Here is an 18,798-nt window from a genome sequence, read left to right on the forward strand (position 1 = left end):
AGCTTTTTAATGTGTGCCTGTATGTATGTATGTATGTGTGTGTGTGTACATGTTGGTACTGGATGAAAGAAATGTATTTTAGGTTCTCCATAGTCTTACTTTATTTTTCAGCATGACATCCAACCCAAATTTTCTGTTCCTTTCAAACTTGGCCACGTACTTGAACTTGGTTACCTGGTCAATTCTACTTCTAAGCATTCACTGAAAATGTCATTTGTGTCTGGAGTATTCTACCAACTTCCATCTCCATTTGCTAAAATTCCACCCAGGATCCAATTCCATTTCACAGACTACACCTTCCATTAGGCTTAACCAGCATCCCTACCCACAGCCTGTGCTTTATCTTTCCCTCCCTTGCATATAACAGCATTTGATATGACACACATCACATTGTACAATAATTTGGATTCTAGCTAGTTGTCCAATTGTCCAATGTATAAACTATCAAACTATAAGCTCTTCAAAGGGCACAAAGACTGAGGCTTATTTACCAGCACCTTGTATAACCTTGCACATAATACGTATGCAACAAATTATTTCTTGAGAGGATGATTAAGTAAATAAATGAACAAATGAATAAATGAATGAATGAATAAAGACTGACCATTCTTCACTCAAAGTGGCTGGAACTACTGTAAAACATTAGTACTTTGCCAAGACACTTACTTGCCTGTGTAGAAGAATTCATATTCAGAAGCATATTTCTAATTCATTCAATGCATTCTTGGTTATCTGTAAATAAATTACTTTGTCAGTTATCCAAGAGACTTAAGATTTCCTTTAATGTAATGCTCAGTCAGATAAAATTAATGAATGGACAAGAAACAGAAGTCATGGTTGAGAATGAGGTTATGAAGATTCAAACACTTAGCAACCATGAAGAAAGACCTGTCTCTGCCACATGAAGAGAAGAAAAAGACTAAAAAGATATGATAACTTTTCAGATAGGTCTGTTATTTATGTATGTAACAAAACCCTACTCTGTGCCTGACCAAATGCATTTAAATCTATACAGAAATCAAATGAGAGTGTATTATCTGTCCTTTTGTTTTTACTTTTCACCTCAGTATATGCAGGTAATAAAAATTGAGCCTGGTAACTTTAAGAATACCTGCATAGAAATACGTCTAGTTTAATTTTGTTAGTCTTATAAACCACAGAAGATCTCAAAGCTTACACATAAAATCAATGTTTGTGATGTGTGAGAATGTAGAGAAAAATTATTACATAAGGAAGGATATCCATTTAATGTTTATTACCAATTTACTCACCTATGTGTCATCAAAATTATAAGGGAGAATTTAAAAAGGTAAATACCATTGGGGAAAATCAGTTCCTTTTCCCAGAAGTCGATTGTCCTCTGAGCTCACCAACCAAGTACGGATAGGACAGCAAAATGATGGTTAACAGGGGAGGGATTATCCAAAGGGAACATTCCACATTTTAATGTCTACTGACTCGGAGGATTTGGACAGTTTGAGCTGACCCTAAGATTAATGAGGAAGAGTTATTCTGTTGTTGGGTACTTGGGATTGAGACTTTTGGGGTGACACATGCCAATATACAGGGGAAAAAAATCTAATGTACTCCAAGAACTCATGGAGCCTTTTGAAAGTCCTCAAAGAGGGCCTAGCCCACTCTGAGACTAAATCACTACGCTAGATGAAAACAGAGGGGTCCATGTGAGAATCCTCCATCCCAATCAGGATTGAAACTCCTGGTATGAGTTAATTGAAGCATAACCAGAGGTGATGAGGGCCACAAGAGGAGCAATTCAAATAGAATCTTCCCAATCCACAGCAGGTCATACCACGAAAATACCTCTGAATTCAAATAAGACTTGGCCTCCTCTGCTTTAATTTTTGGCACAGCAAGGTGATCATTTTCTTCTCTACTGTTTTCCATCAGTGTGATATCTAGTGGGAACAAAATGCAGCTAATTAGTTGTGACTTTGGATTGGTTCCAAGATCAAGTTAGGAGCCAGGGACATTGCCATGCCATTGTCTTTATTGTTGATCATTCCCTCCAGGCCTGTGCAGATGGTCTGAGGTTTTGACCAAGTCCGTGGTGACAAATTAGGGCTTGAAATTAAACTCAGGAAGTCATGCTATGTAGCAGGGCTTTTGAGTTGAAAATATTCCTTTGAGAAAGCAAAACACTTTAAAAAAGCACTTGTGTGTGAAAAGCTGTAGATGTTAAGAAGATGGTTAAGTTTAGAATGGCCAACCTCATGATTACAAAAATTGTATCAGCTGTCTATAACATATTTTTATTCTTATGTCATAATTTTATTTTAATTAGAGTTTACAAGATATGTTTAACCTCAGGCTGAATGGTAGCTTATAACGCTTATCGTCATGTCTATAAAGAAAACCTTAAAAATCTGATTTATAAGGGTGTTTTTTTTTTTAATTCCAAAAATGTATGCTGATTCCATGTCAATCAGAGTTGTGGGAAACAGCCTTTAGTAGAATATTGTTATTAAATACTGTCCATCTTCTTCTCTACTTGCTAAATAAGTTACTTCTCCTTTCTATATCAGATCAGTTTGCTTGACTTCCTCTGATGCTCAGAGTGGGTATAAGACTGGTGTACCTCAGCTTAGTTCCTCAAATGCTAATTAAAGAGTCATAGTCCATGCAAGGATCATACATTTCTTACTTTCATTATAAGTGAATTTTCCCGAAAATTAAACAAAAAACCAGGAGTTGGTAACAACTTCTGAGAATTGCTAAGTCATCTCACAAGCTCTCTCTTTCTATGCTGTGTATATGTTTAATAATAACTTAAAATATACCATTCCCAGGCCATTTATTGTCTAGTAATTTGCCGTCTTTAACCTTTTTAACACTCTCCTCATATAAATTACTCTTGATATGCTGTTCTTTCCATACAAACAAGATCTTGCTCACCCGCCAAATGAATAAATAGGAATTTATTCAGCTCCTAATAGCAGAACTTAGAAGAAACAATTAACAAACAACAAAGATCAGAACTGTATGAAATAGGGTTTAAGAGCAATGAAATCTCAAGAAATGGAGGGAGCATTGTAGGCAAAGAAAATCTAGAGGCTGTTACATTAATACTGTGAGTCTTAGTATAGCTTACATTTAGATGAAGTGATATCAGGAGAAGGAGGGTATCATGGATATGAGATTATATTTGAGGATAGTCTCATAGACAGACATTCTCAAAATGCAATAGGCTGAGGAAATAACCATCCAAGCATTACTTTAAAAAATACTATTTAACCTTTATTGACAATTAACTTAATCCTTAGAAACAGTCCTGTGAAGTAGATACTGCTATTTTCCTTTGTTATTGAAAAGGAACTTGAAAATACAATATGTAAGTAATTTAATGGACATTTATATGAAGAATTATGATTCTAATGCTGATTGTAATTTTAACAACCACACCAGTGTTTCCCGACACTTGTCACATCATCACATACACAGAAAATGATAATATTTGTGAGTTAACTGGGATTAATGGCAAACACACCCAGGATCTTTAAACTGTCCTCTGGGCCGAGAGGAATCAAGATCTTGGCACAGTGGGAATTTGTTTGTGACAAAACCCATAGCTTATCAGCTGGTAAATTTTGGACCATGTTCCTATGTTAGGAACTAGTGGAAAATACAATAGAATTGTCAAAATAAATCCAAATTATGGAAGGTCATATAAAAATCAGGTGAAGTAATTTGGACTTGATTGATGATAGAGTTCTTGAAGAGTGGCTATATATTAAGAGGACTGCTTTAAAATGATTTGGAACCAGCAAAACTTTAAAGTTAATTTGCATACCTGTTGACAACTCAAAACAATAGAGAGATGACAATGAGGATTAAAAGGAGGAAGATATAAAAAACACTGAGAGAGAATAGTATTGCCATATTGATGACAATTTCAATACACGATCCAAAGTACATGGAACATTCAAAGATAAAGGCAAGCCACGAGAATGGGATATTTATGGAATGGCATCTTTGGGATCAAAAACTATTTTGGAGATGATGAGATATAGAAAAGAGTAAGTGTGCCCTTTGGGGCTACCCCATTATTGGAGTTAGAGAACTGGCTGAAGTTTCTTGCTCCCAGAAAGGCAGAAGTTGGTTTGGGAGATGGATGTTTTAAAAATATCACATGTCCAGGAGCAATGCTGGAATTTGTGGGCCCAGATTGCCTTCCTACAAAATTGGGAGTCAGTGAAGAGAGGAAAGCACAAAGGGTCAAGTGCAAAACCCCCAGGAAAAGCAGAGGGAAAATGCTGAAAAAGAAATGGGGGTGGAGGTGGTGTAGAAATCAGTCTGTGGGGAAGGAAAAATAGCAGAACTGCAACATTGGAAAAGAAATGTGAGATCATGTCATCTAATTACCGTTGCTTGAGTTCCTTTAACACAGATATTTTCAAACCTTTTTATGTCATGGCATACATAAACTAATCATTAAAATTCTGCTGCACACTGAAAAATATATTTTGCTGATCTGTCCAAAAATAGGTATAATTTTTGTTGAATTTATTGGGGTGACATACAGGTTTCAAGTGTACAATTCAACAAAACATTATCTGCGCACTATAGTGCACCCATTACGCCAAACAAAGTCTCCTTCTGTCCCAATTTATCCCCACTTTGCTCACCTTCACCTGCCCCCACCCCCCTTCCCTCTGGCTATCACCACACTGTTTTCTATGTATGTGTTTTTTATATGTGTATATATTTTTGTTTTGTTTTTTGCTTAATCCTGTCACCTTCTTTCATCCATCCCCCAATGCCCCTCTCTTCTGACAGCTGTCAGTCTGTCCCATGTATCCATGCCTCTATTTCTATTTTGTTCATCAGTTTATTTGATTCATCAGATTCCACATATAATTGAGATAATTTGTCTTTCTCTGACTGGTTTATTTCACTTAGTGTAATAATCTCCAGGTGCATCCATGCTACCGCAAAATGTAAGATTTCCTTATTTTTTATGGCCGCATAGTATTCCATTGTGTAAATGTACCACAGCTTTTCTATTCGCTCATCTACTGATGGACACTTGGGTTGTTTCCACATCTTGGCTATTGTAAATTATGCTGCAATGAACATAAGGGTGCATATAGTCTTTTGAATTAGTGTTTTGAGTTTCTTTGGATATATTCCAAAAAGTGGGATTGCTGGGTCAAAGGGCAATTCCAAAATATAGGGATAATTTTGATTCATTTACACCAGATGGCTATTGTTGTATTGGCTGTTGTCATTTTTTTATTTGACAGTCTAAGGGAAAAGAGGTCAGTGCCCCTGACTAAATAGTCACGTATTGCATGTTTTAAAATTCTTGCAGCACACCATTGTTCCTGTTCTGGTACACTGGTTGAAAATTGCTGCTTTAACACTATGCCTGCCATATAATCACCCCACTTATGCTAGAGTACTTTTACACCCTCCTGGGGAAGCTTGTAACATGTTTGGAAAGCTCTGTTTATTCCTTTGACTTTTACTCATTGGAACCAGTTGTAAGACAAAACAAGACCAGCTGCCCTTTCACACAGTAGCCTTTCACATATCTGAAGAAAGCTGTCATGTAATTTTTCTTTTCCTGCTTTTTTTTCCATCTGATTTTAAATATGGGACTTAGTATTTCTTTTTATTTGTCCCAGAATGATTACACTCATACTTTAGAAGGTCGCCCCTTTGACCTACTATTTTTAATTAAGACTAAGAGTCGTAGCCATTAATTTACATATGCTGAATTCTGTATTATTCCCCTATCATCTCTCACCATTAAAGTTCACCTATCATAACATATTATATTATTATCTCACCTATAATAGCTCTCCTAACATTTCTCACCTTCTCAGACTACAGAATCCTAACATTTTTGGTCTGTCCTCCATAAGTAGTCACTATTCCAATTCCTACAATCATCTTATATGCCCTTCTGATTCCTCTTTTCCCAACTTTAAGGGTAGCAATATAAGAGCAATGTCTCATGAGTCAAAAAGAGGTAAGTTTGAAGAATTGCTGGGTTAGTCAACAAGGCAAAAAGACATATGAAAGATGAAGAGCTAGAAAATGTCTTTAGACTTGGCTATAAGGAGAGTCTTGGGAGCTTAGTAGAAAAGCGAGCTAAGTAATAAGATAGATGGAAAAAATACCTCCCTTTCTTATATCATAGTCCATTATGAAGCCAAGCTGTATTGACTCCGTCTTTCCCTTGGACCCTTCAGCTGCGAAGAGAGGGGGGGGTCTGCTGCATGGGCAACAGCAGACCCTCCATATCACCCTGCCCAGGCTCTGTAGCTTCAGCTTCACTGGAGAGGACACTCCAGCGTCATCGCAAGATGTCGATTCAACACGGGAGGAGACAGATACCGTGTCACTCCCGAGTCGGACTGCACAACCATTCTCGGCGGTGCAGATAGACTCTTAAGAAGCTACACCATCGTCTCTCGAGATGGACGGCTGCCGACGAGTCCATTATGATGAAAAGTGCCCATCTATAAACTAAAGTGCAGACAGAAAAATGAGTTGCTTTTATAAAGTGTGCAATGTATCGCTTTTATTACCTAGCAGCAATTTTTGTTGATTTTATTGATTATTTATAGATTGACAATACTGCCTTAATTTGGGATGACATTTATGCTTTGAAATATTTACACATAAATTTTATTTAATCCTGACAATAGCCATGTATGATTTTACAAATAAATAAAACCGATTGTTTAAAAACTTGTCCGAGGCCATCCAGTATATTGAAGAGCAAAGCTAAATTCAATCCCAATTTTACCGTATGCAGTCTAAATATACTCTCTCGCTTAGCTTTATTTGAGACATGTCTTTGACTTGAATGACCTAAGGATTCAAATGTGTCAGTAACTAACTCACCTGTATGGAGTCAGAATTCATGACCTTGGCCTTTACAAGCATTTGCTCTGACCAACTTACCAACTATCTGCTTAAAACTATTAGTTTCAAATAACTGAAAGCAATGACATAAACCAAATTAGCAGTAGTAGTTGCAGTAGTGTTAATCCCATGATAAACTTTAACAAATGTTTGACTGCCTACCAGGTGCCAGGTATGGCGCTCTTCTTGCTTAATCCTCACAACACCCTAAGAGGGATTTTTAACCTCATTTATACATGAGTAAACTGAGAACTTCTCCAGTTTACTGGAGCAAAGAGCAAGGATATAAATCATGATTTGATTTGCTTACTGTGAATCTCAAGCACCAAACTACTTCATATTTTTTCCTACAACAATGGAAAAAAATATAACAAAAAGGATATGAAGTCATCTATGAGTGATCTGAATACTCTACATATCAACAGTTTTTGTGCTATTTCCTCCCACTTTCAAAATCGGTTTTTCACCATCATTGTGATTTCCAGTCTCTCAAACCCATTCTTTTCTCGAAATACATTAACCAGGAGATGTTTCACTCACCTTCCTGCTTGGTGAGCATCTAGACCCTGTGACCAACTGTTTTCACCCTGAATTCTCTGATGCGCCACAAAGCTCTCATTTTTCCTTTCCGTTTCTGACCCAGTGATCTCAAGATGTGAGATTGTGCTGTCGGGCTGCTCTCTGACTGCTGAGCATCGCCAAGCCACACAGCAGTGTTAATAACATCTTCTCTAAGTCTGCGCTGTCTGATCTCACCAGGGACCCCATGACAGCTCCCCAATCCCAGCATTCACGCTTGGTTAGTTTTCCATCACATTCTCCCAGAGGCATTTTCTAATTACTTACCGCCCCTGTAGGACCTTACTCTTACGTGTTCCTACCACCTGGGTAGCATACATGTTGTCTCCTGTATCACAGAAGATAATAAGACCCCCCAGACCCAGCTCCTGCAATTTCCTCTGCCTCCGCCACCTTCGGATGTTACCGATCACTTTTCCTTTACCTCTCGCTCACAGGAAGCGTGTCTGATTCCCTCCTGTGCATCCTCCCACACACCCAGAGATATTCCTCTTACCATACTTTTTTCCCCTCATACTTGCTTAACCTCTCAAGAATTTCATTTAACAATGGGGCATTCTCTTGCCTGTTTTTTTTAAAGGAGGACCTCTCTTTGGCACCTTTGCTTCTGCTTTATGAACAAGAAACCTGTTTAAAATAAAATGCAATGAAAATTAAAAATAAAATTTCCTTTAGTCTGCTCTCCTTTCACTACTCCGCTATATTTCTCACGGAGAGTGATTGTATCCCCTCACTCATTTACCTGAGCATCAATTTCTCACCCCCATCTTAATACCTTTCAATATGGCTCTGACCAACATGTATTCTAATCATTTTTTGTAGCTTAGTCAAGTGAACACAAAGAATGCGTTCCAACCTCTGAAATATGATGATTAGCTTTGAGTAAAGAAAAACATCCAAATTAAACCAGTACAAACCTAGCGGTATCCATAATTACTGTGCTTAGAGATTATTTAGTTGGAGAGCAGTATGGAGAAACATGTAGGTAAGGAAGTGAGGGGACGCATCGGGAAGATCTGCTGAAAGAGAAACAGAAGTACGGGATGGAGTATGGGAAGGGAATGACAGGCCTGCACACGAGGTGCTGTGTGAGGACTACAGATGGATGGTTGACTCCTGGAGTCACATATTGTAAGTGTGCGATGCTGCCACAGCTGGTCACGGAAACCCAGCAGGTCCTTGGGGTCTCTGTACACTCAGCAGGCTGAGAGGTCCAGTCTCCTCCCCAGTGTCACAACAGTGTCTCCGAGTCTTAATATCTAGATGGTTGTAATAGTTGCCCAAATGGGGTGCCTGCCTGCAGCTTCTTTTCTCTCCCTCCCACGTACCCTACATGCTGATGCTGTTGTCCGATTTTCTTCGCGTATAGCAAGAACCAAGAAAATGTGAATGAATAAAATGACAAATTAATGAATGAAAAAAAATTAAAGTTTCATAAATATTTTTTAGTGATGAATTATTTTTTTAAAACTGAGGCAGAAAAAAATTATTGTTCTACCAGAACCAAGAAGCTTGATAAGGGAAGGGATTGGGAAGCAGAGGAGGTCATTTTAAGATATATGAGGCCAAGAAAAAAAGCCTACTTTTCTTTCTTTCTTTCTTTCTTTTTTTTTTTTTTAAATTTTCACCCAAGGATATGTTTTATTGATTTTAGAGAGAAAGGGAGAGAGAGATGTGAGAGAGAAATATCATCGGTTACTTCCTGTATGTGCCCTGACCAGGGACTGAACCCTCAACTTAGATATGTGCCCTGACCAGGAATCCAACTCACAACCTTTTGTTGTACAGGATGGCACTCCAACCAACTGAGTCACCAGTCAGGGCAAAAAAGCCTACTTTTCTTAAAACTTAAACATTAAGGAAAGAGCTTTAAGTGTACACACACACACACACACACACACACACACGATTTTCAAAGTTTTAATTAGAAAAATAGCATTTTGTGGCTGCTCTTCACAGAAAGCTAGAAATTATAAGGAAGTAGAAGTTCGTTGAAGTTATAAAATATGAAAGTCTCAACATCTGCTGATTAAGCTATAAGCAGCCAGTTCATATACTAAAATGCCAAAAAAAGACACCAGTAAAGATCACCAATAATTTTACAGAATCACTCAAATCATAAGCCATAATAATTTTACCCACAAAGTGAAAGTTCATCAAAATTATGAATATTTTACAATGCAATTTTATTGTATGCACAGTCATTCTGTTTGGGAAAAGCATGTTTATGTTTTCATTTATAATTTAGCATTTTTGGTTTATGTAAAGTATAGCAATTTAAGACCTGTTTAATTCTTTCTTTAATGGCAGGCACTAACACATTATTTTTTATTTCTAGTTGATATTTGAAGTTTATAGTTAGCTCTTAAGTTCATTTGAACAACCTCAACATGGTTTTAAAAAGACTCTTGGGATCCAAAATCAGTTGGATAATTTAGAAAAAGTTCAAAATGCTAAAATAATGTAAAAATAAATCTGGTGAATGGGAAATGAAAATGGACTAAGCTTTTGATTTTTCCTGTGAGAAATAATCTTAATTTTATGTAAAAAATGATATTGCTGGTGGTGCGTCAACTTAAAGTTTAACAAAAAAAATTTTTAAGGAGTCTATAAGATACAGTAAGTTGGACTATATAGTCAATAAACTGCACAAGTCAGTTTATATTCAGTAATTAACAAGGTTGTCTAAATGTGCTCATTAATCAATTACTTTTTTCATGTCAGTAAAAAATCAGAGCTTCAGAATTGTCTTGGCAACTGTGCAGCATTTGAAACAACTGGGTTTTCTTCTTGACATTTTTCAAGTTAAATTCAGTGCGGTGACATTGGTTAATAAAATGATATAGATTTCAAGTGTACAATTCTATAATACATCATCTGTATTGTATTGTGTGCCCCTCACCCAAAGTCAAATCTTCCATCACCATATATTTTATTCCCTTTACTATTTACTTCCCTCTGGTAACCACCTTACTGTTGTCTGCATCTATGAGTTTTTGTTTGTTTTTCTTGTTTGTTCATCTGTTGCTTTCAGTTTTATATCCCACGTATGAGGGAAATCATATGGTTCTCGGCTTTTTCTGTCTGACTTACTTTGCTTAGCATAATATTCTCAAGGTCCATCCATGTTGTCACAAATGGCAGTATTTCATCTTTGCTTATGCCTGAGTAGTATTTCATTGACATGATCATATTATAGTGATGAGTTATCTGATGGCATTAACTGCAAGTTTTTATTTTTCAAATGAGAATTGTACCCTCTGGGCTTCGATGCCAGGCCAGGAGGGACTTGCATTTTTAGTGTGTGCTTCTCTATGTAACCTTTACTTCAACTTTTGTTCCTTGCAGAAGTTGAGGCAACTTTTTTATAAACTTTGTTTTTATTATTGGTGATAATATTCATTCATTATCTTTAACACCATATTTAAAACAGGGCTTGGCACACATTTTCTGTAAAGGGATGGATAGTAACTATGTTCGTCTTTTCAGCCATATGGTCTCTGCAGCAACTCTCGATAGTGCAAACAGAGCCCTAAACCATGCATAAACAATGTGCATGGCTGTGTTCCGATAAAATTTTATTTACAAAAACCATGCAGCAGGAAAAACTGGGCCATTGTTTGCTGATCCCTGATCTAAAGGAGTATTTCTATGAATCTAAAGGAGGCAGGGCAGTAAGAGTTTCAAAACTTAAGAAATAGCAACTTGTCGTGCCCTATAATTCGTTAAGTTTTAAAGGCTCCAAGAATAAGTGTTACAGCAAAATGAAGTGCTATAGAAAGCCAGGTTTGCTCTCACTGGTTGCTTTTCTAATAAATCATAGTTTGTTGACTGAACATCCTTTACTCAAAAGTCCTCCACTGAGCACCTTTGGTGAAGCCAACACCCTCCTGGCAGCGGGTGTGGCCCATGTGTACTAAGCCCTGATCTCTAGGACCTACACCATTGGAAAGAAGAGATATTTTGGTCTTTTACATGTATTTTTTTAATTTCTTTTTTTATTGTTTTGTATTGCAGTTGTCCCAATATTTCCCCCATTGCTCCACCCTGCCCCACCCCACCCCCACTCCCACAGACGGTCCCCACCCTGTTTTCCATGTCCATGGGTCATTTTTACATTAAAAAAAAACGTCTCTCAGATAATTTTTAGTTTGTCCCCACCGTGTCAGCCTTTTATGTGCTGCTCAAACAGCAGTGTTACTTCCTAACTCAGTCCAGAACTTTGGAAGTCAGTGTTTCTTTCTGTTGACTTTATTTTGACTTAAAAGAAAAAAAATTCAAAATACTACTGCACTGTATCATACTTCTTTATTTTGAGGTTAGGGAGGGATGGGTTTCAATTCCTGTATCTCACTGAAGTAACAATCTGAGCAGCCATTTCATTTCCCCTAGGGAGGCAGCTGAGACAGATAAATGTATTTTAAAAATTCACTTTTTAAAACTCCTGCTTCTGGAGAATAGAGCATATAGACCTAAAAGGAAAGAGCAGTGGAAGCAATTTAAACATTCTTCCAGTGTGCCACTGTGACTCAGCTCAAAAAATGTGACTTTACAGATATTTGTGTAATGTTCCATTCCTACTTCTAACATTTATATCTAGCAATATATCTAATTAAATGTATCATCAACTTTAACAGCTGGTTAAAGCATAAGAGTCATAGAAGTACTAGGAATTCACAACCTTGAGGTAAGAAAAGCTTATCTCATCCAACGAGGAAAACAAACTACTTTTTGAAGTTGAGAATAATAATTTCATAGACTGTGACCCTATGACACTAAAGTTCATGGTAATTCAGTAAACTAATTGACCTCTGAATTCCTGGGAAGATGTAGTAACTAACATGTTAAAACAATCGGGTTTACTGTACTTAAACTTTACTTAACCAGTAATTTTTGTGACTTCTAAACAATGATGATTATTGACTGTCTAGGTTATTCGTTGTGATCAAATTTGTGCACATCTTCCTAGGAAAATCTTTGTAATATTTCCAAGCCGAGACTTTCTGTGTTCACTTTATTCTTTGGTAATATGTTAAAATTTTCAGAATTCTTCTACATTGGTAGGATACTCTATGTACTCAATTATACACCCTGCCCCTGTAAAACCATCATCAAAATGAAAGAGTAAAGCTATCAGATTATAACATTCCTTAGAGTACTTAGAAGTCATAACTTTTATGTATGAAAGTAAGTATGCCATCAACACTGAACTATTAAATAGATTAGGCTGGAGACGTAGCTCGTAGCTGTGCTGTTGGAACTGGCTTCAGTGTAAGAATGCACCAGTATCTAATGCCCTATATATAACATGAAGTAAGAGTCCAGCAATGACTATGCAAGTGAACGAAAATTAGTATCAGTCATAGATTCAGTTCTAGCATCAAGTTGCAGTGGCCTATCCATGCATTATAAAGCTGAGTTTGCAGTTCCTAATATAGCCTGGGATGGGAGGAGGAAGGTGTTCATTGTTGAGAAACGTTCTCTGGGAGAGCTCATCCTGGCTGCCGTGTCCTTCCCCAGGATCTGTCACTGCGAAGGAGATGAAGAGAGCCCCCTCATCACACCCTGTCGCTGCACAGGCACCCTGCGCTTTGTCCACCAGTCCTGCCTCCACCAGTGGATCAAGAGCTCAGACACGCGCTGCTGTGAGCTCTGCAAGTATGACTTCATAATGGAAACCAAGCTCAAACCCCTCCGGAAGGTACAGTATCTGTAGGAATCGGTTTGGAAGAGAGAATTGGCCAAGCAGGCTTCCTTTGAAAATCCGTTTCTTTCCCCAATAAGAGTTTGCTAATATGCTAATATTCGTGAAGAGTACATGTCTTCTATTGAGCTCAGTGTGTAAAATCAGCCAAGTGTTTGCACATAATCCTTTCTTCGTCTCTGTTTTATATTCTACTGCCTCTGATTTTTCTATCACTCTTCAATGTCAAAAAGTATGTGTGTGTGTGTGTGTGTGTATGCAAAATATTCTTGTAATTCAATGTAATTTAATTGATGGGAACTGTGAGAACATTGTACTTACTGAGGTCAGTTCCCAAGAAGGTTAGATAATAGATTACAATAAAAATATGAGCTCATGTAATTTCTTGAAAGTCAGGCATTAGGTAATAGAAGAGAATGATTTCTTCTATAAGGTGTGGACCCTTTTTTTGTGTTTGCTTTTATTTGGAAATTTGGTTTGGAGTTTTACATATAATTTGAGTAGATAGAACAGGTATTATTTTCCCTCATGCACACCGAGCTCTAAGAGAGGGATAAGTGCATTTTTATTTATAAATTTAATCTTCAAATTCCTCATCTGTGGTACATTTTTCTAAAGAATAAAGGTAAGAATATGTGTAAAATATAAAGTTAGCATCTCAAAGTTAGCAGAAGAAAACTTGTAAAGGATACAAAGAAAATTAACTTTCTATAATCCATGCTTGCTAGTCGGGCCCCTGGATTCTTGCACATAACATATTCATCTTTTTATCCAACTGCAGCCTTACATGTATGGATGCTTCAATTTCCAAACGAGAGCTTGGAGACTGCAATTTAAATAATGAATCTGCCTAGAGCTGCTTTTTCGTCTAAATTAAATGCAAAGAGAAAGTGTATAAAAAGAACATTGCTTGGAAATAAACATAATGGGTTCTGGGATGAGCAGAGATTTAAAGCAAACAAAAATATTCAAATAGGCATCTGATTGGTGGCTGGCCATCACAATTCTTCATCAAAAATTTGTAAATTATGGAGAGAGAGACTAGCATTCCCTGCTTTTGTGGTAGCCTTGATTTTTACAATTTGCAAATAGTTTATAGAGATGTCAAAACTGATGCACAAAATGTCTTTGAAAGACACATTATCTTGTTTTTAACATAGAGGGTGACCTGAGTGTCAGAAGGTGACACTCTGTTCCCCTGGTCCCAGAGCAATCAAATGCCAAAAGTAGAAATGGACCCTTACTCCTTGCCCTTTGCCTTGTCCACTGAGCAGATGCTGTGTGTTGTCTGGAGTAGCCAAGTCACACATTGTGCCCCACCATTCTGTAAATTTCTCTTCAACCCCCTCAGGGAACTACATGCTATTTCATAGCATCTGTATATTTCTCCATGGTTTTTTTCTTAACTTACATCTATATAAAATTTTCATTTCAACTTTGTAAAACATAATATTTCAATTTCAAAGCCACAATCTAGAATAACAAAATATTCACATTTTCTCTTCTTCGTACTATCCACTCTCTTTCCCATTTTTGTATAGTAAACAATACACGATGCTCTATGGGACTTGAAAAGTCTTATTATGCCTTCAGCTTTTATAGAACCACCCCTTACATACAATTTTGATCCTTTCTTCATATTTCATTCTCAATAATTGACAACCCTATCAGGAAATTCTTTCTTTCCCTTCTACTAACCTATTTATAAACCAGAGAAATGTAATGAATACATCTCTCCTTTTTAATAAATATGAATATTCATTATATACTAAGAAGATAATAAATTTTTCTTAGTAATGAATATGTTGTGGCAACCTAGTGGGCACCTACTACCTATTGATTAATGAAATACCCTATTTTTTCAAATATTTCATTTGATTGGTCATAAATATTAATGAAAGACAGCATGTCAACATCCTTCATTTTTAATAGCATTCATATATCTACAGAGGATGTTAGAATCTCATCCAGAGATTGCTTTCTGACAGCCTACCAAAGTGTTTTAAATTTGAAGTAGTTTTAAATTTGAATTTAAACTTTGAATTAGTTACCAACATTTAAATAGGTGATTACTTTACATAAAGTTCCACATATCTGTATTTGAAAATCACAGTATTTGCTTTTACTAGAACCACAATCCCATAGGACAACAATCAGGGGAGTGAGTTGATGGCCAGTCCTTTCAAAAGGCTGTTTGCCTTTAAGTGCTCCACATTCCTGTCCTTCCTTTCTTTCTGATCCCTAGACCTAGTGCCTTCTCTGCTCATCTGCATAACTGCATGGCTCTAAGTGAAGGGATCTGAATTGTCACCTTTTGGTCCAACCCATGAGTCCTGGACACAACGGATATGCATTCTCTTCCTGCCTATAGGGTTTATGGGCTTTAAGAACCTAGAAGAAGTATTCCAGACTTTCATTTTCTCCTTTAAACCAGTGAGGCACTGGGATAATACTTAAATGGCAGCATTTAGAATGAGTTTTCAGGTTCTGAGGTGGTGCAAAGTATACAGCTGTGAGGCACTTAAAAACTTTTCTAGATGGTTTGTTTTGATGGCACTAAGATTCGCCCACAGTTTTCTTTTGGTAGCTTTTAAGTGCTCTTTAAGAATGTCAGATACAGAATTTGGTTAGAATATATTCAAAGTACATCCAATTACTTGCTCTCAATTCAGTAACTCCATTACGGCTTTCTAACATTCTAAAGACCAACCACATGAAACAGTTAATTTAGCTAATGATTCTAGATTTCTACCATTCACTGAGGGAAGCAGGATATTCTGTTTAGGTGAAATAGCTTCTTAAAATTAGAAAGGTGCAAATCTCCATAGTCTGATGATCCTTGGGGCTTAATAGTTCGTCTCTTAAGATATCAGTTAAACCTTACTTCATTAGTTGCTAATATTACTACACCAAAATCTATAGTTAGTAAATTCCTCAAGGTGCCCTAATGTTTTCAGAAGGAAATCTTTAAAGTCTAAATAAAATCAAGAGCTTATTTGAGAAAAAGAAGTTTTTATCATCTTTAAGTCAGTAGCTCAGCTACTTTTATAACCCTCAAGAAAAGTCTCACTAATCTACACAGTTACTTGGGTCGAAATAATTCTCAGGGCCCAGAAAAGTCAAAAAACCAAAAATATCGCAAGCAGGGTGATGACTTGGTGAAATTTGAAAATGGCACAGTATCAGTGAGGAAGCATAAACTAATCTCCTGTTCTGAAGCTGAAGAATTGCTTGAGGTTCAGGTCTGAACCACTCCTGAGTGGAAGCAACCAGCTGCTGGATATGTAACTAAGCTTGAAGACAGCAAAAGCTACTGATACCTTTATGTCCTCGCCTAATGTATTTCTTTATATAGTTTTCCATATACAAACTATTTAACAAATATTCACCTCTAAGCATCTGTTTATTCCATGTCTCATTTCTACAAATAAAATGAGGCAATTACCTTTGCTTAAGTAACAGTTAGGTTGAACCATATGCACTTGCCATTCTTGCAGATCAAAAATAGTTGAATATTGGAAAGTTCACAATATGCAAGTTCTATGTTAACTTATTATGCCATATGAAAAAGTATCATCCTTTTGGTATTTTACATTTCCATCATAATGACTTGTAATGCTTTAGTTGCAATATCTATTTAAAAAAATAAAGAACTCTATTTGACAAATACTATGTTAATTCCTTTCCCTTAATTTCATGCACCCTCCCACCTTTTAAAAGAGCCAAGAGCATGTGTAAGTTTCCATAGTGAATCAGGTGCCCAAAGGTTATTATTTATTCTCTGCTGAGCTGGAGGTCTTGTAATTCATAGCGTTAAAATGGGACAGAGCAGGGAATATGGTTAGACTCTATTGAATAATGTTGCCTAATCATATAAAAAAATTTAAATGCATCGTTTACTTATTATTATTGGGGATTTTCAATTTCACTAATGTAACCACTATATACTGAATTTCTACTATGTGCCAGATATTTATAACAGATCACTCAGTTAACTTAATCTTCATTACAATCCCATTTTATAGATGAGGAAACAGATGTAGTATCAAACGTACTTGATATCACATAGCCCAAAGCTGTCTGATTCTAAAAGTTATACTCATGACACTGACTCACTGCCTTAAGTTGCCGAAATCCTCCTGCTTCAAGCATCAAAACATTAGCTTTTATTTAAATCATTTTTAATGCAAATCTGCAAAAAAAATTTTTTTATAAAGTAAAACTTTTTCTAAAAATCTTCCTTCTTAAACATGCATGTTTCACCCAATGTATTTTCCTATATAATACATCATTATATACACGTCAGTTATTTTGCAGGCTAAAGCGCATGAATAGCCGCAGTAGCTTGAAACACATGTAAGGCTGTCTATCCTCACTCGGCTTCCCCCTCCATCTGCTTTTTGTTGTTTCTCTTTTTCTTCCTGCTCTCAGAGCATCCACTTGCCACTTTTTTGTTCCCCCAGTAGCTCTTATTCAGCAGCTTACATAGCTACGTGCTTTTCTACTTCAAACGACAAAAAAATCAAGAGTTACAGAATTGAGTCTAGAAAAAGCTGAAGTCAGTTCTCGATGAACTTCTGTAAGATTCTAGTTTGATCATTGGGAAGAGTTTTCGTGGCTTAAACATCCTGGCATTATTCTTGGAGTCTTGGGAGTTCTCTTTGGCATCCTTCCTAATTTTCAATTTTATTTAAACTGTTTGGGATTCCAGGATTTAAAAAAAAAAAAAGCCTTCAGCAAATGATGATTTCCGTTGTCTCCAGACTGTTTCCCTGTGATGGCAGCCTGGTTTGGGGCAGTGGGTTTGCTGTTTAATTTCTTCATGAATATAGAATCCTGGAGGCCAAGGAAATCTCTGCTCTACTATGAGGCCAGACAAAGCTTTCTTTATACTTCTCGCAAAAAGCATCCTCAGAATTTGCAGTGCGTGCTTGTCCTTTCATCTCTGCTGTGGTTCAGTTCCATTACTAATATGAGCCCTAAGTGCAGTCTAAGTGATTTAGAATAATCATAGGAAATGATTTTGTTTTCAAACTCACATTCCCTAGATGAGCCAGGTAAGTTTGCCACAGTCAGTTTCTCACTGTCCAATGGTGATGTCTGCAGCCAAACACTTCCATTTACCTTCTCGCTGCTTCATTCAATGAGAAGGAAGGGCCCAACCGGCTACTCACCTGATTGCTGTGGGAGGAGAAAGGATGAATAAACTACAAAATAACAAAAAGAATATCATTACAAGAAAAGTCTTTCAAGTCAGTCAAAGCATTATCTTTTCCGCTAAAATGTACATTGTTTTTATTTGTTTTAGTGCCTTAACACTTCATGCTCTGAGAACGACACTTGATATTTTTATTAAAATAATATTTCAGTATGAGTAGATAACAATGCCAGCATGTTGTACGTCAAATTATTATGAGATGGAAAATACAGTGGCTCATGCTTTTTTCTAGTAGATACTTAGCATTTCTTACAGGACCTCATCCTTTTGACTTTTGAAGAAATACTAGGAGGTAGATTAGTCTTTAAAATGTAAAAAAGAAATGTGTAGTCATCTGGGATCAGTATTATAGAATAGCTTGTGCAAAATAGAAATATTTTTCTCTGAGCAATAGAAGAGCTTA

At 36.7% G+C, this 18,798-nt stretch overlaps 1 protein-coding gene across 1 annotated transcript in view; it reads left to right on the plus strand.

Annotated features, from left to right (window-relative positions):
- The window catches only part of MARCHF1 (membrane associated ring-CH-type finger 1), a 66,170-nt gene that overhangs the window by 15,976 nt on the left and 31,396 nt on the right, over nucleotides 1-18,798 (plus strand). Inside the window, exon 2 of the mRNA XM_090288715.1 lies at nucleotides 12,994-13,174. Coding sequence (XP_090144841.1) covers nucleotides 12,994-13,174 — 181 coding nt within the window. The remainder of the gene's footprint in view (nucleotides 1-12,993; nucleotides 13,175-18,798) is intronic.

The sequence above is a fragment of the Furipterus horrens genome, unplaced genomic scaffold (genome assembly GCF_987537825.1).
Source record: "Furipterus horrens unplaced genomic scaffold, mFurHor1.1.pri manual_scaffold_10, whole genome shotgun sequence".
NCBI lineage: Eukaryota > Metazoa > Chordata > Mammalia > Chiroptera > Furipteridae > Furipterus > Furipterus horrens.